The 18,383-nt window shown below is 43.6% G+C and overlaps 2 protein-coding genes across 2 annotated transcripts in view; both read left to right on the top strand.

Moving 5' to 3' along the window:
* Positions 1 to 18,383, top strand: part of LOC123764459 (sialate:O-sulfotransferase 1) — a 538,431-nt gene that overhangs the window by 249,538 nt on the left and 270,510 nt on the right. The gene's annotated exons all lie outside the window — the stretch shown is intronic.
* LOC138358160 (putative uncharacterized protein ENSP00000383309) lies at positions 10,128 to 10,607 on the top strand. Its single transcript, XM_069315664.1, has one exon. It carries the CDS (start codon positions 10,128 to 10,130, stop codon positions 10,605 to 10,607), a length of 480 nt encoding a protein of 159 aa, XP_069171765.1.

The following is an 18,383-nucleotide window of genomic DNA, read 5'->3' as shown; positions in this document are numbered from 1 at the left end:
GAGGGCAGGCTCTAGTCAGGTTATGTTTGTTAGGAAGGTTAGAACATTTGAGTATGAACATTTGAGTAGGGTATTAAAAGTATCAACACAAGACAGAACACGAAACACCGCGTAACGTGGTGGAGGTGGGGTCCCTCGATTGTTTCAAGCGCGGGTTGGACAAGTATATGAGTGGGATTGGGTGGCTATAGATAGGAGCTGCCTCTTATGGGCCAATAGGCCTTCTGCAGTTACCTTTGTTCTTATGAACTGTGAAAGGGAAAAGTCAACAGCTACTAAGCCAGGACTGAGGTTCATGTTGGGTAGATTGTGTATCAGATTCAAGTCGACAAGACGGCGTCTGATAGGAGTAGAGGCAGGAAAGATTATTTTAGAAGACCAATCAATAGGATGATTAGATACCCTAACATGACAGAAGAAAACATTGTTAGTGTCTGTAGACTTAACACTTCTCTTGTGTTCTTTAAGTCTGTCATTAAGTGTATAGCCAGTTTCACCAAAGTATTTGAGAGGACAAGACGAACAGGGAATAAAGTAGACACCAGCAGCAGGAGCAGTAAGAACCAGAATACTACGAAGAGAAATCTTCGAAAGGCTTCTTCATCTTCAGGTGTGTTATTTGGAGTAAACTACTGACATATTTCCTATTGTGATCATAAATAATGACAGTTACGGATTTGCGCCAAGTCAATCCTCCCTCGCTAGAACTCGAGTCTAAACCAAATCAAAATGTTTCGTTGAGCTTTTCATTCCAGACTTGACTTTACAATTCTGTTTGATTAGCATACACGAGTAATTTGACCTGAAAACTTTGACTGGTTCAAGAAGACTGAAATAGAATTATGCAAGAGATTCTCTTTATCACCGTGCAGGTGGACACATGTGTTACATGTGCAGGTGGACACATGTGTTACGTGTGCAGGTGGACACAGGTGTACAGGTGGACACAGGTGTTGTGCAGGTGGACACAGGTGTTGTACAGGTGGACCGGTCACCACACTACTCACAATAACGTCCAACATATATAGGCCAAGATTAATCATTTACACAACCACTTACGAAAGCTGTACATCTTTCCTTAACCGCGGTGACATTGTTTACAGTTATTAAACAATTTACAAGCTTAGAAAGATCACAACACAAGGTTATTATTGCTGTAAACAATCTCGAGTTGCATCGGAGATCTTATACTGTATAATATATGTAAACAAAGCTGCCTTGATTTACGAATGATTTACAGGTTTGTAAATGGTTGTTTACATGCTTGATGACCGCTGGGACTCGCCCAACTCCCTCAACCTCAACTCTCCCAATAATTGATCAACTACTCCAAAAATATACAATTATCAACATATGGTACAATAAAATTTTATGAAGCTATAAACAGTATGATATTTCGTCGACTTCTTGGGTTTTAACACACGACAATGGTTCGAATCCCATCCCTGATACTATCCCATCCCAGACCCCTTTCATCCCTCATACCATCCTATCCCTGGCCCCTCAATCTATCCCCTGACCCACTCATGGCACCAACCCTCCCATCCCCCCACCCTATCCCACCTAACCCAGAGTTATATGGAATGTGTATGGATCTTCCTCCTGTCGATAACACGCACCAACAGTTCAATTGAACATATAATAAGCTGTGCAGTGAGCCTTCAGAGAAACAATAATTCACGGGTGAGCGAGTTATTAGTTAGCAGGCATGCAGAGTGCAACAGCTAATGCTGGCCTCATAGGTAGGATAAGGTAGGATAAGGATTAATATGAGCTGTGGGAAGAGATAGGATAAAATAGGATAAGGATTAATATGAGTTGCGGAAAGAGATAGGATAAAATATGATAAGGATTAATATGAGCTACGGGATAGATAGGATAAAATAGGAAAAGGATTAATATGAGCTGCGGGAAGAGAGAGCTCTACGCTGGCTACCAAGCACTAATACAGTCTCCTGTATCTCTCATGTATCAAACTGCGAACAAATATCACATGACACAGGACACAAACATTATGGTGGACTCACAACTAATATGGGAAGATAACAGCCAACAGCCGAGACAGGGTTCACAAGTCCTGTGAAAATTAAATTATTCTACCGCACTCTCTTGCATACTGACCCACTAATCTGTTAGCATTGCACGAGGTAACTAAGGGGCTAAATCCACACATCTTTGCAACTTCCTCAAGAACGTGACATCGCCAAGTGAGATATGCAATAAGCAACAGCTAGACAGATGGTCTGAACCCTTATCTTTCTTAAGTTTCTGACATGTGTTAGAAAGGTCGGTTCTTGAGTGTCTAAAATTAATTTTTATTATACACAGAAATCACAATTGCGTGATGCATCAAATGAACAAAGCATCAAATGTCCTTTTTGACCATGTCGTAGCTCAGTCGATTAAGGCAGCGTCTGGGATGCTCTCGGACGCAGGTTCGAATCCCCGTCACGGCCCTTGTGGATTTGTTTATTTTCATTGTTTGTTTCGTTTAAAATACTTAAAAATAACACGACCTAGTTTAACAATAAAACTTCAAATGGATGAAGTTTAAGGATGTACTTGGAACTCTTGTCATATTTCCATAGGGACCCGGTCGGCCGAGCGGACAGCACGCGGGACTTGTGATCCTGTGGTCCTGGGTTCGAAACAATGGGCAGAGTTTCTTTCACCCTATGCCCCTGTTACCTAGCAGTAAATTAGGTACCTGGATGTTAGTCAGCTGTCACGGGCTGCTTCCTGGGGGTGGAGGCCTGGTCGAGGACCGGGCCGCGGGGACACTAAAAAGCCCCGAAATCATCGCAAGATAACCTCAAGATAAGAGATCCATAGTTGCGACTCTGGCTTCCAGTCGGACCATTGTGTTCACTCATGCCTTTATGTGTAGTGTTGAGAAAGGTTATGCTAATAGTGTGAAGATCTATGTTCGCTGAATACTTTTGCCTCAAACACAAGAGTTCCGTTTTATTGCCCTCACGAGAGCTGCTAATGGTGCTGCTCTGCCCAGAGAATACCAAATTCCACACTGAGACTTTAAAATTAATCGGTGTGAAGCAATTCTGCCTTTACTCTCCTAGGTGTGCTTGCAGGGTCGAGCTCCAGTTCCTTGGCCCGCCTTCCTATCATCAGTAGTTGTAAACAATGATTTTTTTCACCCGTTTCTTATCATATTTACATGTAATAGAAAGAGGTTTCACTTATGTCCCTTCGTTCCAATGTTCCTTATTTTGAGTATTGGTTCTCTATCAGTTTGGTCAATTACATCTCTGCTGCTGGTTGGTAGTGTGGTCTAGCAGCCTCGGTACTCTTATAGTACCCAATGTATTATTTCTAATAGTTCTCTTACTCTTACATGCTCTCCTTAACTGCCTGGGGAGCATTTGTCCTCTTTTCTCTGCCCCTCTTCCTTTGGTTTTATTGTGAACGACTTATTACTCAATGGTCATTACGCTCTAGTCACGGACCAACAGGACCTGCCTCGTATGGACCAACAGGGGACTTAAATGGAATTTCGAGCTCTATTCTCTCAATATTTTCCTCATCCTAAGTGAAAACCATATTTCTTGTGGTTGTTCCGCACCCTTAAGAACATAAGAACAAAGGTAACTGCAGAAGGCCTATTGGCCCATACGAGGCAGCTCCTCTCTATAACCACCCAATCCCACTCATATACTTGACCAAATACCCTTCTCTTGGTCGTGTTTCTTCAACGACACGTGTTAAGAAAATCGAGTCATCAGCATCGACCAACATTGCCCTCCATGTCCCAGGTCCACCGCAGGGCTTCCTCGTGTATTTATCCGTGACTCAAATCATCTGGAATTAAAAATTTTACCGTCGTTCTGTGACCAGTTGTTGTCTCTTGTATGATACTTATAACAGCAGTCTTGATCCTTATTATATTCCTCTCATGGTGGAGTTGTGTTCGGTGGCGGGTTGTCCACTGACACTACCCTACCCCCCCCCCCCTTATACTGCCCCTCACCAACCCGTTCTCGCACTTTCTTACAGTGAATATTGACTTATTAAATACATGCATATGTGACATACTAAACATACTAGTTTACCTTGAAAAGCTTCATAGAAAACACCGACCTTACCTAACCTTCTTAGTATGTTAAGATAAGCATCATATTGCTTCGTAATTACAATTATTACTTAACCTATACCTATAATAGGTTAAGTAATAATTGTGATTACGAAGAAATAAGATGTTTATCTTAACATACTAAGAAGGTTAGTTAAGGTTGGTGTTTTCTATGAAGCTTTTCAAGGTAAACTTGTTTCTTTAGTATGTCACATATGCACATATTAAATAAGTCAATATTGACTATACGAAAGTGCGAGAACGGGTTGCCCTCACACACTCGGGTCATGGTGGAACTCCCCCAAGAGCCACTCATGAGGAGTGCCTGCTTCCACTCCGCTTCTTGGGAGTTGTTTATCGTGATGTGGTTCCTCCCTGGGGAGGAGGGAGAGGGGGGGGGTGATAATTAGGAAAGAGAGGAGGTGGAATAAGAGGCAGGAAACTATCCTCCAGCAGGCACTAGTAGAGGAGAAAAAGACGTGCATGAGGAAGTAGAGGGACACAATGAGGAAGAGGGAGAGAGCAGCCAGCAGGGGAATAGGATGACGAGAGATGATAAGGCACATTTTGAAGAGGAAGGAGAGACGGGGATTAGGAAAAATAATGATGGGTAGGAAGATGAGGAATAGGATGAGGATGATTTTCTGCGGGAGGATGAGTGGGGGAGGGGGATAGATGGGGAGTGATGAGGAAGAGGCAGAAGATAGGAGGTAGGAGATTGGGTGTGTACTCACCTAATAGTACTCACCTAATTGTGCTTGCGGGGGATGAGCTCTGTCTCTTTGATCTCGCCTCTCACACATCCTGTACACATCAACAGGTGTACAGGTTCCTGAGCCTACTGGGATCTATCATATCTACACTTGAAACTGTGTATGGAGTCAGCCTCCACCACATCACTTCCTAATGCATTCCATTTGTCAACCACTCTGACACTAAAAAAGTTCTTTCTAATATCTCTGTGGCTCATTTGGGCACTCAGTTTCCACCTGTGTCCCCTTGTGCGTGTGCCCCTTGTGTTAAATAACCTGTCTTTATCTTTGTGTGTGTGTATGTGTGTGTGTGTGTGTGTGTATATGTGTGTGTGTGTGTGTGTGTGTGTGTATGTGTGTGTGTGTGTGTGTGTATGTGTGTGTGTGTGTGTATATGTGTGTGTGTGTGTGTGTGTGTGTGTGTGTGTGTGTGTGTGTGTATGTGTGTGTGTGTGTGTGTATATATGTGTATGTGTGTGTGTGTGTGTGTGTGTGTGTGTGTGTGTGTGTGTGTATGTATATGTGTGTGTGTGTGTGTGTGTGTGTGTATATGTGTATATGTGTGTGTGTGTGTGTGTGTGTGTGTGTGTGTGTGTGTGTATGTGTATGTATATATGTGTGTGTGTGTGTGTGTGTGTGTGTGTGTGTGTGTGTGTGTGTGTGTGTGTGTGTGTGTGTGTGTGTGTGTCCGTCCGTCTGCCTACATATTTCGCTCCTCTCTATTAGAAATGAAGTGCATTAGAATTATGAGTACTTATATCCATCGATCTAACGTTTGTTATCCGAGATGTATAATGGACAGAACCGGTTCAACAGATATTGGAGAGGGAGACAACCAAACAAATAGAGTTCCCCCCTCAAACAGAGATAAACAAATCCTTTCATCTGGAGTTGCCGTCGGTGGAGGCTCCTGGCCCATGTTATTTTCTGGTATAATCCCATCCTAGTAAACTCGGGGACCAGAACCAGAAGCCACGAGGCCTGGGGGAGGTATACTTCGCCTGGGAAACTCTGGGGAAATTCTGGGGCTCCCCTCGCAAAATGGCTTTGTTTTAGGGAAAGCGGAAAATATTATGGCTGCCTGAGATCATATCAAGCCATGAAAAAGCGTGAGCGAGTCTCGTTTCTTTCTTGGCTTTTTAATTTTGGGCTCAGGTTATTTAGATAATGAAAAGGAATAATAGATATTTTGGGGAACATATGGGTTTCAAATTTTAAACACAAACCAACTGTTTTTATATTATATATATATAATATATATAATACACACATATATATATATATATAATATGCGAACAAGCCTGAATGGTCCCTAGGCATATATGCAACGGAAAACTCCACACCCCAGAAGTGACTCGAACCCATACTGCCAGGAGTACTATGCAACTGGTGTACAGGAGACTTTAACCACTCGACCATCAGTGACCATGCAACTGATGAGTATGGTCACTGATGGTCGAGTGGTTAAGGTCTCCTGTACACCAGTTGCATAGTACTCCTGGCAGTATGGGTTCGATTCACTTCTGGGGTGTGGAGTTTTCCGTTGCATATATGCCTAGGGACCATTCAGGCTTGTTCGCATTTTATATATATATATATATATATATATATATATATATATATATATACATATATATATATAATATATATATATAATATATATATATAATATATATATATATATATATATATATATATATATATATATATATATATATATATATATATATATGGTCACTGATGGTCGAGTGGTTAAGGTTAATATAATATTTGAAATTAATATCTTTCGAAATGTGAAAAAAGCATATCACGCAAAATCATGTGAAAAACAAAGACTTATCAAAATGTGAAAAGAGAATATCGCTCGAAAATTCAGGAGACAAGGGTTACCACTGAGCCTCTCGAGACATCTTGGAAGAGCAGCAGGGATGGATTGTTGGCCCTCGTCCCAGGCTCGGAGGTGCTCTGATGGAAACTTTGGTGCTCCAGATTCTGCTCCGTCGTAAATCTTGGTGCATCAACGCGGACTGGTCCGTTTGACGTGTGTTGAGAGGCGCTGGTGTGGCTCTCCCTCTTGACCCCCGGTTGACACTAGGATTTATGAGGTGCCATACGCTAGGAGGAGAGAGAGAGGGAGAGAGATTAGAAGCGCATCTCACACCTTGTTGACAGCAGAGTCAGCAGCACCTTATATGAAGCACAAGTTCGCTCCTATTTTGAGTATGCACCCTTCGCCCCTCCTTGGATGCCTGGCCCCCATCATGCGTCAGACTTTTGGAGAAAGTGGAGAACAGTGTGATAAGGCTCATCTCTAGTCTTGACCAAGTCTGGCGGGAATGGTCTGATGATCAGAGCCAGCAACAGTGTCACGATGAGGGTGGACTTACTGTTATATTACAAGGCCAATATTTTCAAAGTTCCGAACTTGGCCCAGTTTCGTGGACAACTAGCAGTTGGCAACCGTAACACAATGCTTTCAGCCATCAACAGTCTTATGCTGGAACTGCTTTTCTCAAAAAACATCACTCCATCAGCACTCAGTCATTCCTCGGCTGACTCGCATCTGGAACTCGTTCGCTCAACAGGTTGACACACGGGAGATGAAGTCAACAGATCACATGAAGGCTCTGGCACACAGTTGGCTTCTGGCTCATTATATTCCTCATACGACTGTTACTTACATTCAAGTTTATTCCTTATGATTCACATAAAAATCTGATCGAAATTAACAATAAAAGTTGAATAACTTCTTTGTTAATAATATCACTAATAAGTTCCTGAAACAGAAAATTTCAAAGTTCCTGAAACAGAGTTTATTCAAGACCTGAGAGCGGCGCCACAATCATAATACATTGTCTACCATGAGCTCAAGTCCCGCCGGGTCCCGTCACATATTAACAGGTTATCATGCCCAGAATGATCGCGTCCAGCTTGGGTGTAAGACCAACACGTCCTCTCAAAAATAACGTCACTTTTGGCTCGTATGCGCGCTATGACAAAAAAATTTGGACGTAATTTGAAATGAAATCGACTCACAAAAGTGCCGTTCTGTTCCGTTTTGTATTTGAGTCGTCAGGTCTACGCGCAGAGGTTATAAAAGGACACATTAAATTAACGTTTTTTATACCGTTTTGAAACTTTATGAGAATTTCCTGCCCACCTAACCTATCAGAGGACCCTTAACTTACTGTTGTTGAAAAAAAATCCCAAATTTATTTTAATTTTTTTTTCATTTTCAAATTACGTCCAAATTCGGCCATACGGGCAAATGGCCAAAAGCGACGTTCTTTTTAAGAGGACAGGTTTTACAGACTGCACTAAAATGTCAAATTACAACCTGCATATAATCCCGCTCACCTCATCCGAGAGGTTCTTATTGACTCTGGCCTCTGACAGCTTATCATCGTTACTGAGCGCGGTTTTGTCTCCCGCAACGAGAAAAGTTTGTTTTAAGGGAAGTTGGTGGCTCGGTATCCCAAGGTAAACTTTCCCACTTGGAGACGAGTGCTGAAGAATGACTGTGGCCTTGTGGGCTCAACATGGCCCGTGATATTACCAGACCGACCGACACATCCAACGTTTATGATGCATAAATAGGTAGAGCAGGATCGAGTAACATGTGAAATTCATTTGTTGGTATCAGTCTTGACTGTGATTTTGACTCTTGGGTGGTAGAGCGACGGTCTTGCTTCGTGCAAGTCGGGGTTCAATCCTCGACCGTCCAAGTGCTTAGGCACCATTCCTTCTCACGTCCAATCCCGAATCCTAATCCTGATCCCTTCCCAGTGCTACATAGTCGTAATGCCTCAGCGCTTTCTCCTAATAATTTTCTCTCTCTCTCTCTCTCTCTCTCTCTCTCTCTCTCTCTCTCTCTCTCTCTCTCTCTCTCTCTCTCTCTCTCTCTCTCTCTCTCTCTCTCTCTCTCTCTCCCTCTCTCCCCCTCTCCCCCTCCCTCCCCCCCCCCTCCCCCTGCAGGAGGTGCCTTGCTTCTTCCTCTCCACAGACACGTACATCCGGAAAGTGCTAGACACGACAGTGTGTGGCCAATGTTGTGTGAACACTCTGATGAGTGGCATCATGCTACCAACTCTACGGTTGCCTGCTTTCCTGCCTGCCTGCTTGCTTGCCTGCCTGCTTCCCTGTGTATCTGCCTGTCTGCCTGCTTGCCTGCCTGCTTGCCTGCCTGCTTGCCTGCCTGCTTCCCTGTGTATCTGCCTGTCTGCCTGCTTACCTGGTCGTGAGGGGAAACCATGCACTCAACACTGGTCGTGAGGACACATGCACTCAACACTGGTCGTGACGGGAACATGCACTCAACACTGGTCGTGACGGGAACATGCACTCAACACTGGTCGTGAGGACACATGCACTCAACACTGGTCGTGAGGGAACATGCACTCAACACTGGTCGTGAGGACACATGCACTCAACACTGGTCGTGAGGACACATGCACTCACCACTGGTCGTGATGGGACATACTGTCAATCACTCACACACACATATAATATATATTCATAGTTGCCCCACACATGGGCCGTGTTGACTATTGACCGCGGGAAGCGACATAAAATAAAGGAAGGTTCGGTTAGTACGTCTCTTTCTGGCCGAACACCCACCTTCTACCTTCGTGTTTAAATTGTGTTCGAAATGTTAGTGTTCGCTGCGCGCGTTGTTGCATATTCACGACCGTTGCAACATCATTTGCAACATAAAAGAAATATTGGAGGATTTGTTTGACACACTGAAGATCAATACACAACTCCTTCATGCGAACATACACACACACACACACACACACACACGCGCGCGCGCGCACACGCACACATACACAATAGAGGTGTCTAGAGATGAAGTGGAAATTGAGTACCCAGATGAGCCACAGAGACATTAAAAAGAACTTTTTCTGTGTCAGAGTTTCAAATGTAGATATGATATAGCCCAGTAGGCTCAGGAATCTGTACACCTGTTGATTGACAGTTGAGAGGCGGGACCCAAGAACCAGAGCTCATCCCCCGCAAGCACAACTACGTGAGTACAAGTAGGTGAACACACACACTGGGTGCTGGAACACACGAGAGACTCAGTACCACACAGGTGCCAGTAGAGGGGGAGAAGAAGCACCTCCAGGACGGGCTCACCATAGCCCGTGCTACTTGGAACTGTTTGTTCCAAATAGCGAATCTTTAACAACAACCACCACCTCCAGGATTGAATGAAATAAGAGAAGAATATGCTGGTAAAATCTTTCTGTGTTGAGACATTGTGCAAGTTTGCAGCACCTATCATGATGTTGCCCTCGGCCACGGCCACTAAGATGTTGCCCTCGGCCACGGACACTAAGATGTTGCCCTCGGCCACGGGCACTAAGATGCTCCCCTCGGCCACGGACACTAAGATGCTCCCCTCGGCCACGGACACTAAGATGCTTCACTCGGCCACGACCACTAAGATGCGTCACTCGGCCACGGCCACTAAGATGCTCCCCTCGGCCACGATCACTAAGATGCGTCACTCGGCCACGACCACTAAGATGCGTCACTCGGCCACGGCCACTAAGATGTTGCCCTCGGCCACGGGCACTAAGATGTTGCCCTCGGCCACGGACACTAAGATGTTGCCCTCGGCCACGGGCACTAAGATGTTGCCCTCGGCCACGGCCACTAAGATGCGTCACTCGGCCACGGCCACTAAGATGTTGCCCTCGGCCACGGGCATTAAGATGTTGCCCTCGGCCACGGACACTAACAGGAGAATCTCCCGCCTGTAATATCACTTGCTATGTATCATGTGATCCAACACGTGTCCCAGACTCCCCTAATAACCCTGCTCTCATCAGACGCTAACAATAGCATCCCATAAATAGCGCCTCATCACAAGGAATTAAAATCTTTAATAGTCGCACGTGGCTATTTGAGAACTTGGTTGGCGTGGCACGAATTAGCGGCCGGTGAGTTATAATGGCGGTCTGACACACGCTGGCTGAGATCACTGATTAGTCTCTCCAGTACACGACTGTTGGTGGATTAGGTCTCTCTCTCCAGTACATCTAATAATGGTACTAAGACCTCCTCAACCCTGAAGTATTACATTGCCTAAAACGAAATCTACACTTCCAGTTTCTTTATGCCTTATAAAATATGCTGTCATGCACTTTTGATGATCTCCATTTTCATGTTCTACAATAACATTGCTCTGCTTCCAGTCATTGAACCCCAATGTAACAAAGGGAGATTCTTTCTTCGACAATAGGCGACAGTACAAACGACCTTGGGATGGTGAATACAGTAGCCATTCACGTTTTACATACTCGCCATTCCGCAGCATTCCGTTTTGAACCCCTATGCTCGTGAGGTCTCTATGCTCTTGGGGCCGCTATGCATTTGGAGCCCCTATGCTCTTGGAGCCCTTATGTTCTTGGAGCCCTTATGCTCGTTGGGTCTCTATGCTCTTGGAGCCCTTATGCTCGAAGCGCCCCCGGGCAAGTGCCCATCGGACCCATGGGATAAGACGGCTCTGCCGTAAGTGACTTGAGTCTCCTTGTGAAGCCTGTAGTGTCTTTCAGAGGTTCCGGTAGGAGATTAAGGATATTAGGAGGTTTGTGCGCATCCAATCCCCTGGCTTTGTCATATGTAGAGTCATTGTAAACTCTTTTCCACTTTGACATTTGCCAGTCCAGTTGGGACTTGGTTCTTTTCTGAAAGCTGATAGTTCACTGACTTGTGTTACTGATGTTCAGGCAGAGACATTATACCACACTCTGGTTATTTCACATCACTACCCCTGACTTCAGATTCGTAGTCCTGAGGTTCCGAGTTCGATCCCCGGTGGAGGCGGAGACAAATGGGCAAAATGTTTCTTTCACCCTGATGCCCCGTTACCTATCAGTGAATAGGTAGTCTGGGAGTTAGACAGCTGCTACGGGCTGCTTCCTGGGGTGTGTGCATAAAAAAAGAGGCCTGGTAGAGGACAGGGCCGCGGGGACGCTAAGCCCCGAAATCATCTCAAGATAACCTCGAGATAACCATGTTCACAACCTTTCAGCCAGTCTGGAGTGGACTAGTGAACCAATGTTGTTAGGTTACTAAGTGACATCTAGCTGCTATAACTTGTGCTTTATGTTAAATTACTTCATATTTATTTGGTTGTGAGCAAACAGAGATTTTTTTTTTGAGATATATACAAGAGTTGTTACATTCTTGTACAGCCACTAGTACGCGTAGCGTTTCGGGCAGGTCCCTGGAATACGATCCCCGCCGCGAAGAATCGTTGTTATAACCAAGTACACATTTTACTGTTGAGTTAAACAGAGCTACAGTTAAGGATTTGCGCCCAGTAAATCCTCCCCGGCCAGGATACGAACCCATGACAAAGCGCTCGCGGAACGCCAGACGAGCGTCTTACCACTGCACCACGGAGACTGTAATTGATTGGTGTATATAAGAAGCGGTGTCATGTACGTAACTTCGCCCCAGTAAACTGGTGAATTTCACTTAGACTTTCACTCTACCCTAGACCTATTACCACCTAGTAAGTTGAGTCCAGGTGGCTCTTTGTGTTACGAGGTTAAGTTCTATTCCACGAGCCTTATCTTGAGTTATCTTGAGATGATTTCGGGGCTTTAGTGTCCCCGCGGCCCGGTCCTCGACCAGGCCTCCACCCCCCCCCAGGAAGCAGCCCGTGACAGCTGACTAACACCCAGGTACCTATTTTACTGCTAGGTAACAGGGGCATAGGGTGAAAGAAACTCTGCCCATTGTTTCTCGCCGGGGCCTGGGATCGAACCCAGGACCACAGGATCACAAGTCCAGCGTGCTGTCCACTCGGCCGACCGGCTCCCTGTGGATCATGACACGATATAGACTGCCTCGAAAGAACCCTGATTTAGGTTGTAAACGACGTTCTAATGTTGGCCAGCATCCCATGTGCTGATGCTGTTATCCTGTTTGTGTGTCCCTCTGATAACAGTGTTGGAATTATATCTACTCCCACATCCTTTTCTGTTGCCAACTCCTGTAGTGACCTTCCCGTAATGCCTTCTGGTCTCCTTTCTCATCTTCAATACCTTACACTTGTTTGGTTTGAATTCAAAGTACCACTTGTTTGCCCATTACTGAAGGTTTATCAAGGTCATGCTTGTAACTTTCTGGAGTCCTCTGTTTTCACATTCCTCAGTTACATAAATTACAAACAGAAGGGGTCCTAGGACCGACCCTGGGCGAATTAAACTTATTACCTTCTTTATCAAAACCTCGTCTCTGATACTCAATGTTTTTTGTCCATCGGGTTAGTCCTTATTTAGTTCAATGTCTTTCCTGTTATCCTTGCTGCCTTGTGTGCTTAGTGGGAGGGTGAGGGGTGTTTGGGGTGACTGTGTGTGTGTGTGTGTGTGTGTGTGTGTGTGTGTGTGTGTGTGTGTGTGTACTCGCTCACCTATTTGCACTCGCCTATTTGTGCTTGCGGGGGTTGAGCTTTGGCTCTTTGGTCCCGCCTCTCAACAGATCAATCAACAGGTGTACAGGTTCCTGAGCCTACTGGGCTCTGTCATATCTACATTCGAAACTGTGTATGGAGTCAGCCTCCACCACATCACTGCCTAATGCATTCCATCCGTTAACTACTCTGACACTGAAAAAGTTCCTTCTTACGTCCCTGTGGCTCATGTGGGTACTAAGTTTCCACCTGTGTGTGTGTGTGTGTGTGTGTGTGTGTGTGTGTGTGTGTGTACGCTTTAACTGACATACAGAGATGAGGTATGGAAATATTTCATCTTTAGCAACGTTGATAAAATTGGTCAACTTCTTTTAGTAAGGTCACAGGGGGTGAAGCCCCCCTGGGTGCTCCTCTATATGGAACACTGCAGCTAATTACGTGGTGGGGCTCCCCGCGCCCCAGCGGTCATGAATATGTATTGCTTCGTTAACTTTATTTCCAAGGTAATCATAATGATATAAAATATACAACGAGTTATTCTTGGCGTTGTCAGGGAAACAAACGTGCTTATATATATATATATATATATATATATATATATATATATATATATATATATATATATATATATATATATATATATATATAAAAGCAGGAGAAAAGGAGACTAGAACCGTGTTCGTGTTTCTATTAAAAATTAAATATATTGGAAAATATTTAATCGAGACAATGTTCGAGACATGTTTTATTATTCAAGCAGGAGACTCAGAATGATGTGAGGATATCAGACAGAATCGATGATGTGTGCTGCCAAAGAGCATGTTTGGTGACATGATATTATCTGGAGCTTATCCACGACACATCACACAATCATCCACTACACATCAGATAATCCTCAACGACACATCAGACAATCATCCACGGTGTCACCAGTTGATCGACAGTTGAGAGGTGGGACCAAAGAGCCAGAGCTCAACCCCCCGCAAGCATAACTAGATGAGTATACACAATCCTCCACCACACATCATACAATCATTCACAACAAATGAAACAAACATACACAATTGCTGAGTGCCAGAGCCATGTGGGGTGCCATATACTCACTAAAAAAATACCGCTTCACACGAGAAGATTATTTTGAACTCGATAACAAAAATTAGTTATTATTAGATTTAGGTAAAAAAATAATGCTCATGTCCCCCCTCAAGAACGAGACAACGCCTGCGTAGATATATAAGAGAATAAATACATATTTTTAATGAACATTGTCATACTTATTTACTTAGTAAAGATATAAGCAGACTCCACCGTCGTGCTACTGTCTGGGGAAGCCGTTTCCTCCGTGTTCCGAGTGTTTATATGTTCGGTTATGGCCTCGGAAGCCATATACTTATCCGGAATGACGGTGATATACTGTACAACTGGTGCTCCCCAACCCGATCGCCTCTAAGCGGTTCAGGAGTCCGTTCCACTCATCCTCTTTATGGGAGGGAAGTCAGGAACCTGTGAGTCAATGGGTAGAGGTATGCATAACACTATGGCGAGTGCTTAGGACTCTTCTCCGGGATATTTTATAGAAATGTTTTGCGGAAAATCTCTACCGTTTACTCTCTCGTAGTTCGTATTATGGCCATACAATACATCATATCATAGCGGAAATGATTAACAGTTCAGCAGTTGTAAATGCTCCTTCTGAACGGTCTTTGATCGTTGTTCAAAGCGTTAGAATAGGCTGTTGCGGAATTTACATGTTGAATTGCTGTGGACAGGCACACCATACTGGGTCTTACACAGTAACTCTCTCTCCCTTAGAACATACCAGCTCGCATCCAGAGACCTACATGAGCACAATTTTTTGTTCATATATTATTCTTGCATTGCATTCTTACGTTCCTTCGTTATAATATTACTTGATGTGGAAGCACAACACCAAGGAAAAAGGCTGCACCTCACCACGATTCGGCTAGTGAGAAACTTTCTCAGAGTTTAAGTATTTTAAGCGAAACGTCACAATGCAATATTCTCTGATAATTTGTGTTTTCTCTCATAATTGGCATTTTATTATTGTATTTTGCATTTATTATTTATGATTCGTGTTCTCCTATATTATTTTCTTGTATTTGGTTTATTTACCGTTGGTGTTATATATGTATTAATGGAGTTCTCTTCTATTACTGGTATGTTCCCTCATTCGCTGGGACGTCATACAACACTGTTCGACGCTGCCTCAGTGAACACAATAGCCGGAGTGTTGCAAAGTTATGTCATTAACAGGTTCGTCAAATTTTTATATAATGCATTTCGCAGGTAAATAATTTGTAAAATGCTAACAGTATTCCCTCATTTTTTCTAAGCTTAGAGAAATGTCTTTGTTTCTTACCAACTATTAGGCGAAAAATAATCCGAGTTATTATATTTAACAAGTTTAAGCGGGTTACGACAAAGTTTTGACGTTGACAGAACTCTGGAGAGTCTTCGTTCCCATGTTGTAACTTTTCCTGACAAGCTTTGTAGCCTGCGGGATGAGGTGTCTCACCCCTCAGGAGCTGACACTTCCCAATTAAAGCTTAAGCTATATAACAGCTAAATTTAATGTGTGTGTGTTTAGCTATATGTTTCTGCCACGCTTTCATGAGTTGTTCTCTGAATATACATTACAATATTGCTAAATTGCATTAACGAAGGAAGTGAAAGGAGACAGACTTAGAGAGGAAGAAATATTGACAAATGACTTATGAATGTAAGTTATAAATGATTTAAAAGATTTGTAAATGATTAGATCGAATAATTCTGAAACAACGTTTAAAATCATGGGACTAAACAACCTTATAGGAAAAAAGAAAGCTATATACAAGCTAATTGAAAAAGGGAAACTTTTTCTCTGTTGATCTGGGAAAACTGTGAATCAAGTATCAAGAACAGTTCAAAACAGATCAAATATAAGCAACAAGAAAAGTTGTTTATATTTAAGCAGAATGGTGCTAAGAAGAAGGAATCTAGCCTGTAACGACCGGCAAACCTATCGTCATTTACCGGTCAGAAGTTGTCATGTAGTAGTGGGAGTTGGTGGTTATCGCTGAGCTACATCTTACTATATTGAGGTCATCTTGAGATGATTTTGGGGCTTAGCGTCCCCGCGGCCCGGTCTTCGACCAGGCCTCCTTTTTGTTACACATCCCAAAGAAGCAGCCCGTAGCAGCTGTCTAACTCCCAGGTACCTATTTACTGCTGGGTGAACAGAATGATGCCAGATGTGAGATGTGTTTGCAAGGCAAGTTTCCCTTTGCCCACACCGACAGGTGGCCCCACGTTGGGCGCCAGATGTGATGGTCACACTCGCCCACACAAGTCACGCTACACTCTGGGAGGTCCAATGATTTGGTTCTCAAATCTCTAGGTCGTTGGCTCTTTTGCATAAATCTCTAGGTCGTTGGCTCTTTTGCATAAATCTCTAGGTCGTTGGCTCTTTTGCATAAATCTCTAGGTCGTTAGCAATGAATTGCATAAGCAATCTTAAGGGTAGCTAATGGGTTCTCACACCAAATTTAGTATTTAGTCTTTACAGTCCCTCCACTCTGTCACAGGAACTTTTTATGCTAGGGGAGGCAAATATAAGCCCTGATGGAAGCTCACTGGCCACGAACACTGAGCTCTTACTGGCCACGGACACTGCCTCTCACTGGCAGGAATGCAAACCAATATCGTGCATGGATGCAAACGTCTACTGAGTAAAAAATAATTGAATCAATAATACGAAAATAGTTTTTTGAAAATCACATTAATATGAGATTCGCAACATTGTTGAGAATCGGCCGCCCGAGTTAAACAAACTTGTTCTTACTCTTCTCCGGCATTTTTGAAGATGGTGGTGGAAAGGATTGCTGTATTATGTACCTTGACTTCAGCAAATCCTTTGATATTATACCTCACGAAAAACATGCTAGAGAGGCCGAGGAACATGTAGTTGAGGTGATATCTCAATTGGATTCAGTGTTGGGTACATTCAGATGAAACAAGAGGCAGTGTCGTAAATGGAGTCGTCAGAGTGGGAAGCGGTTAGCAGTGGATTACCTCAGCGCTAAGCCGCAGGATCTCTGTTTGCCAAATATATAAATGATTTATTCAAAGGATTGAGCAGCAACATTTTTCTTTTACAGGGATATTCCTGCCCGGGGCCCTAAGCCTCTGGCTGGCCCACTAACAAAGTAATAACATTAAATGGATAAATCGTAGTGCAACAACAACAATCATGTAGTGTAGTGCAATAACATTAAATTCAGATGATAACTCAACATCATTACATGACGATGATTTAGGCTTAGAAAACAGAGGAAAGATTGTAAGGAACATTATAATGCTAACAACTTCAGGGTCTAATCCTAAAGATAATAATTACCAGATGTCATCTTGAGGTTATCTTGAGATGATTTCGGGACTTAGTGTCCCCGCGGCCCCACTCCTCGACCAGGCCTCCACCTCCAGGAAGCAGCCCGTGACAGCTGACTAACACCCAGGTACCTATTTTACTGCTAGATAACAGGGGCATAGGGTGAAAGAAACTCTGCCCATTGTTTCTCGCCGGCGCCCGGAATCGAGCCCGGGACCACAGGATCACAAGTCCAGCGTGCTGTCCGCTCGGCCGACGGGCTCCCTTCACCCGAGTGAAGAACAGAAATACATCAAAAGGAATACAAGGAACCATTAACAAAGTGCTAAATAGATCATCATAAAATTTGAACACGAAACAGGGTATAAAATATTTTAAGTTTAGATTCAGAAGAGACCTTGATAAATATTGGTTTGGAAATTGAATTGTGAATTTATAGAACTACTTACCGGGTAACATAATATAAATGAGGTGGTTGGATTGTTTCAGGCGTAGGTGGAACATGTACCTGCACCCTCTTGCCCTTCACTTAATACACTTTTTAAGAGATGTTGTTTTAATAGACCAAATCGTCAAAATTTCGAGGGTTTTAGTAAAAATTAAAGCAGTGTAATATTAACGTTGAATATCGGCCTCGATAGATTATGTTGGTTGCTGAAGTGTGAACGTTTAGGGGGAGACACAACAGTCGTATACTTTACGGAGTCATGTGGGGAGAGCGACTGG

This window comes from Procambarus clarkii, chromosome 82, assembly GCF_040958095.1.
Source record: "Procambarus clarkii isolate CNS0578487 chromosome 82, FALCON_Pclarkii_2.0, whole genome shotgun sequence".
Classification (NCBI taxonomy): Eukaryota; Metazoa; Arthropoda; class Malacostraca; order Decapoda; family Cambaridae; genus Procambarus; species Procambarus clarkii.
This window is presented reverse-complemented; position numbering and strand designations above follow the sequence as displayed.

Bases quoted from the DNA above. Each gene is read 5' to 3' on its own strand.
- LOC138358160 (XM_069315664.1), top strand. From the start codon at position 10,128: ATGTTGCCCTCGGCCACGGCCACTAAGATGTTGCCCTCGGCCACGGAC.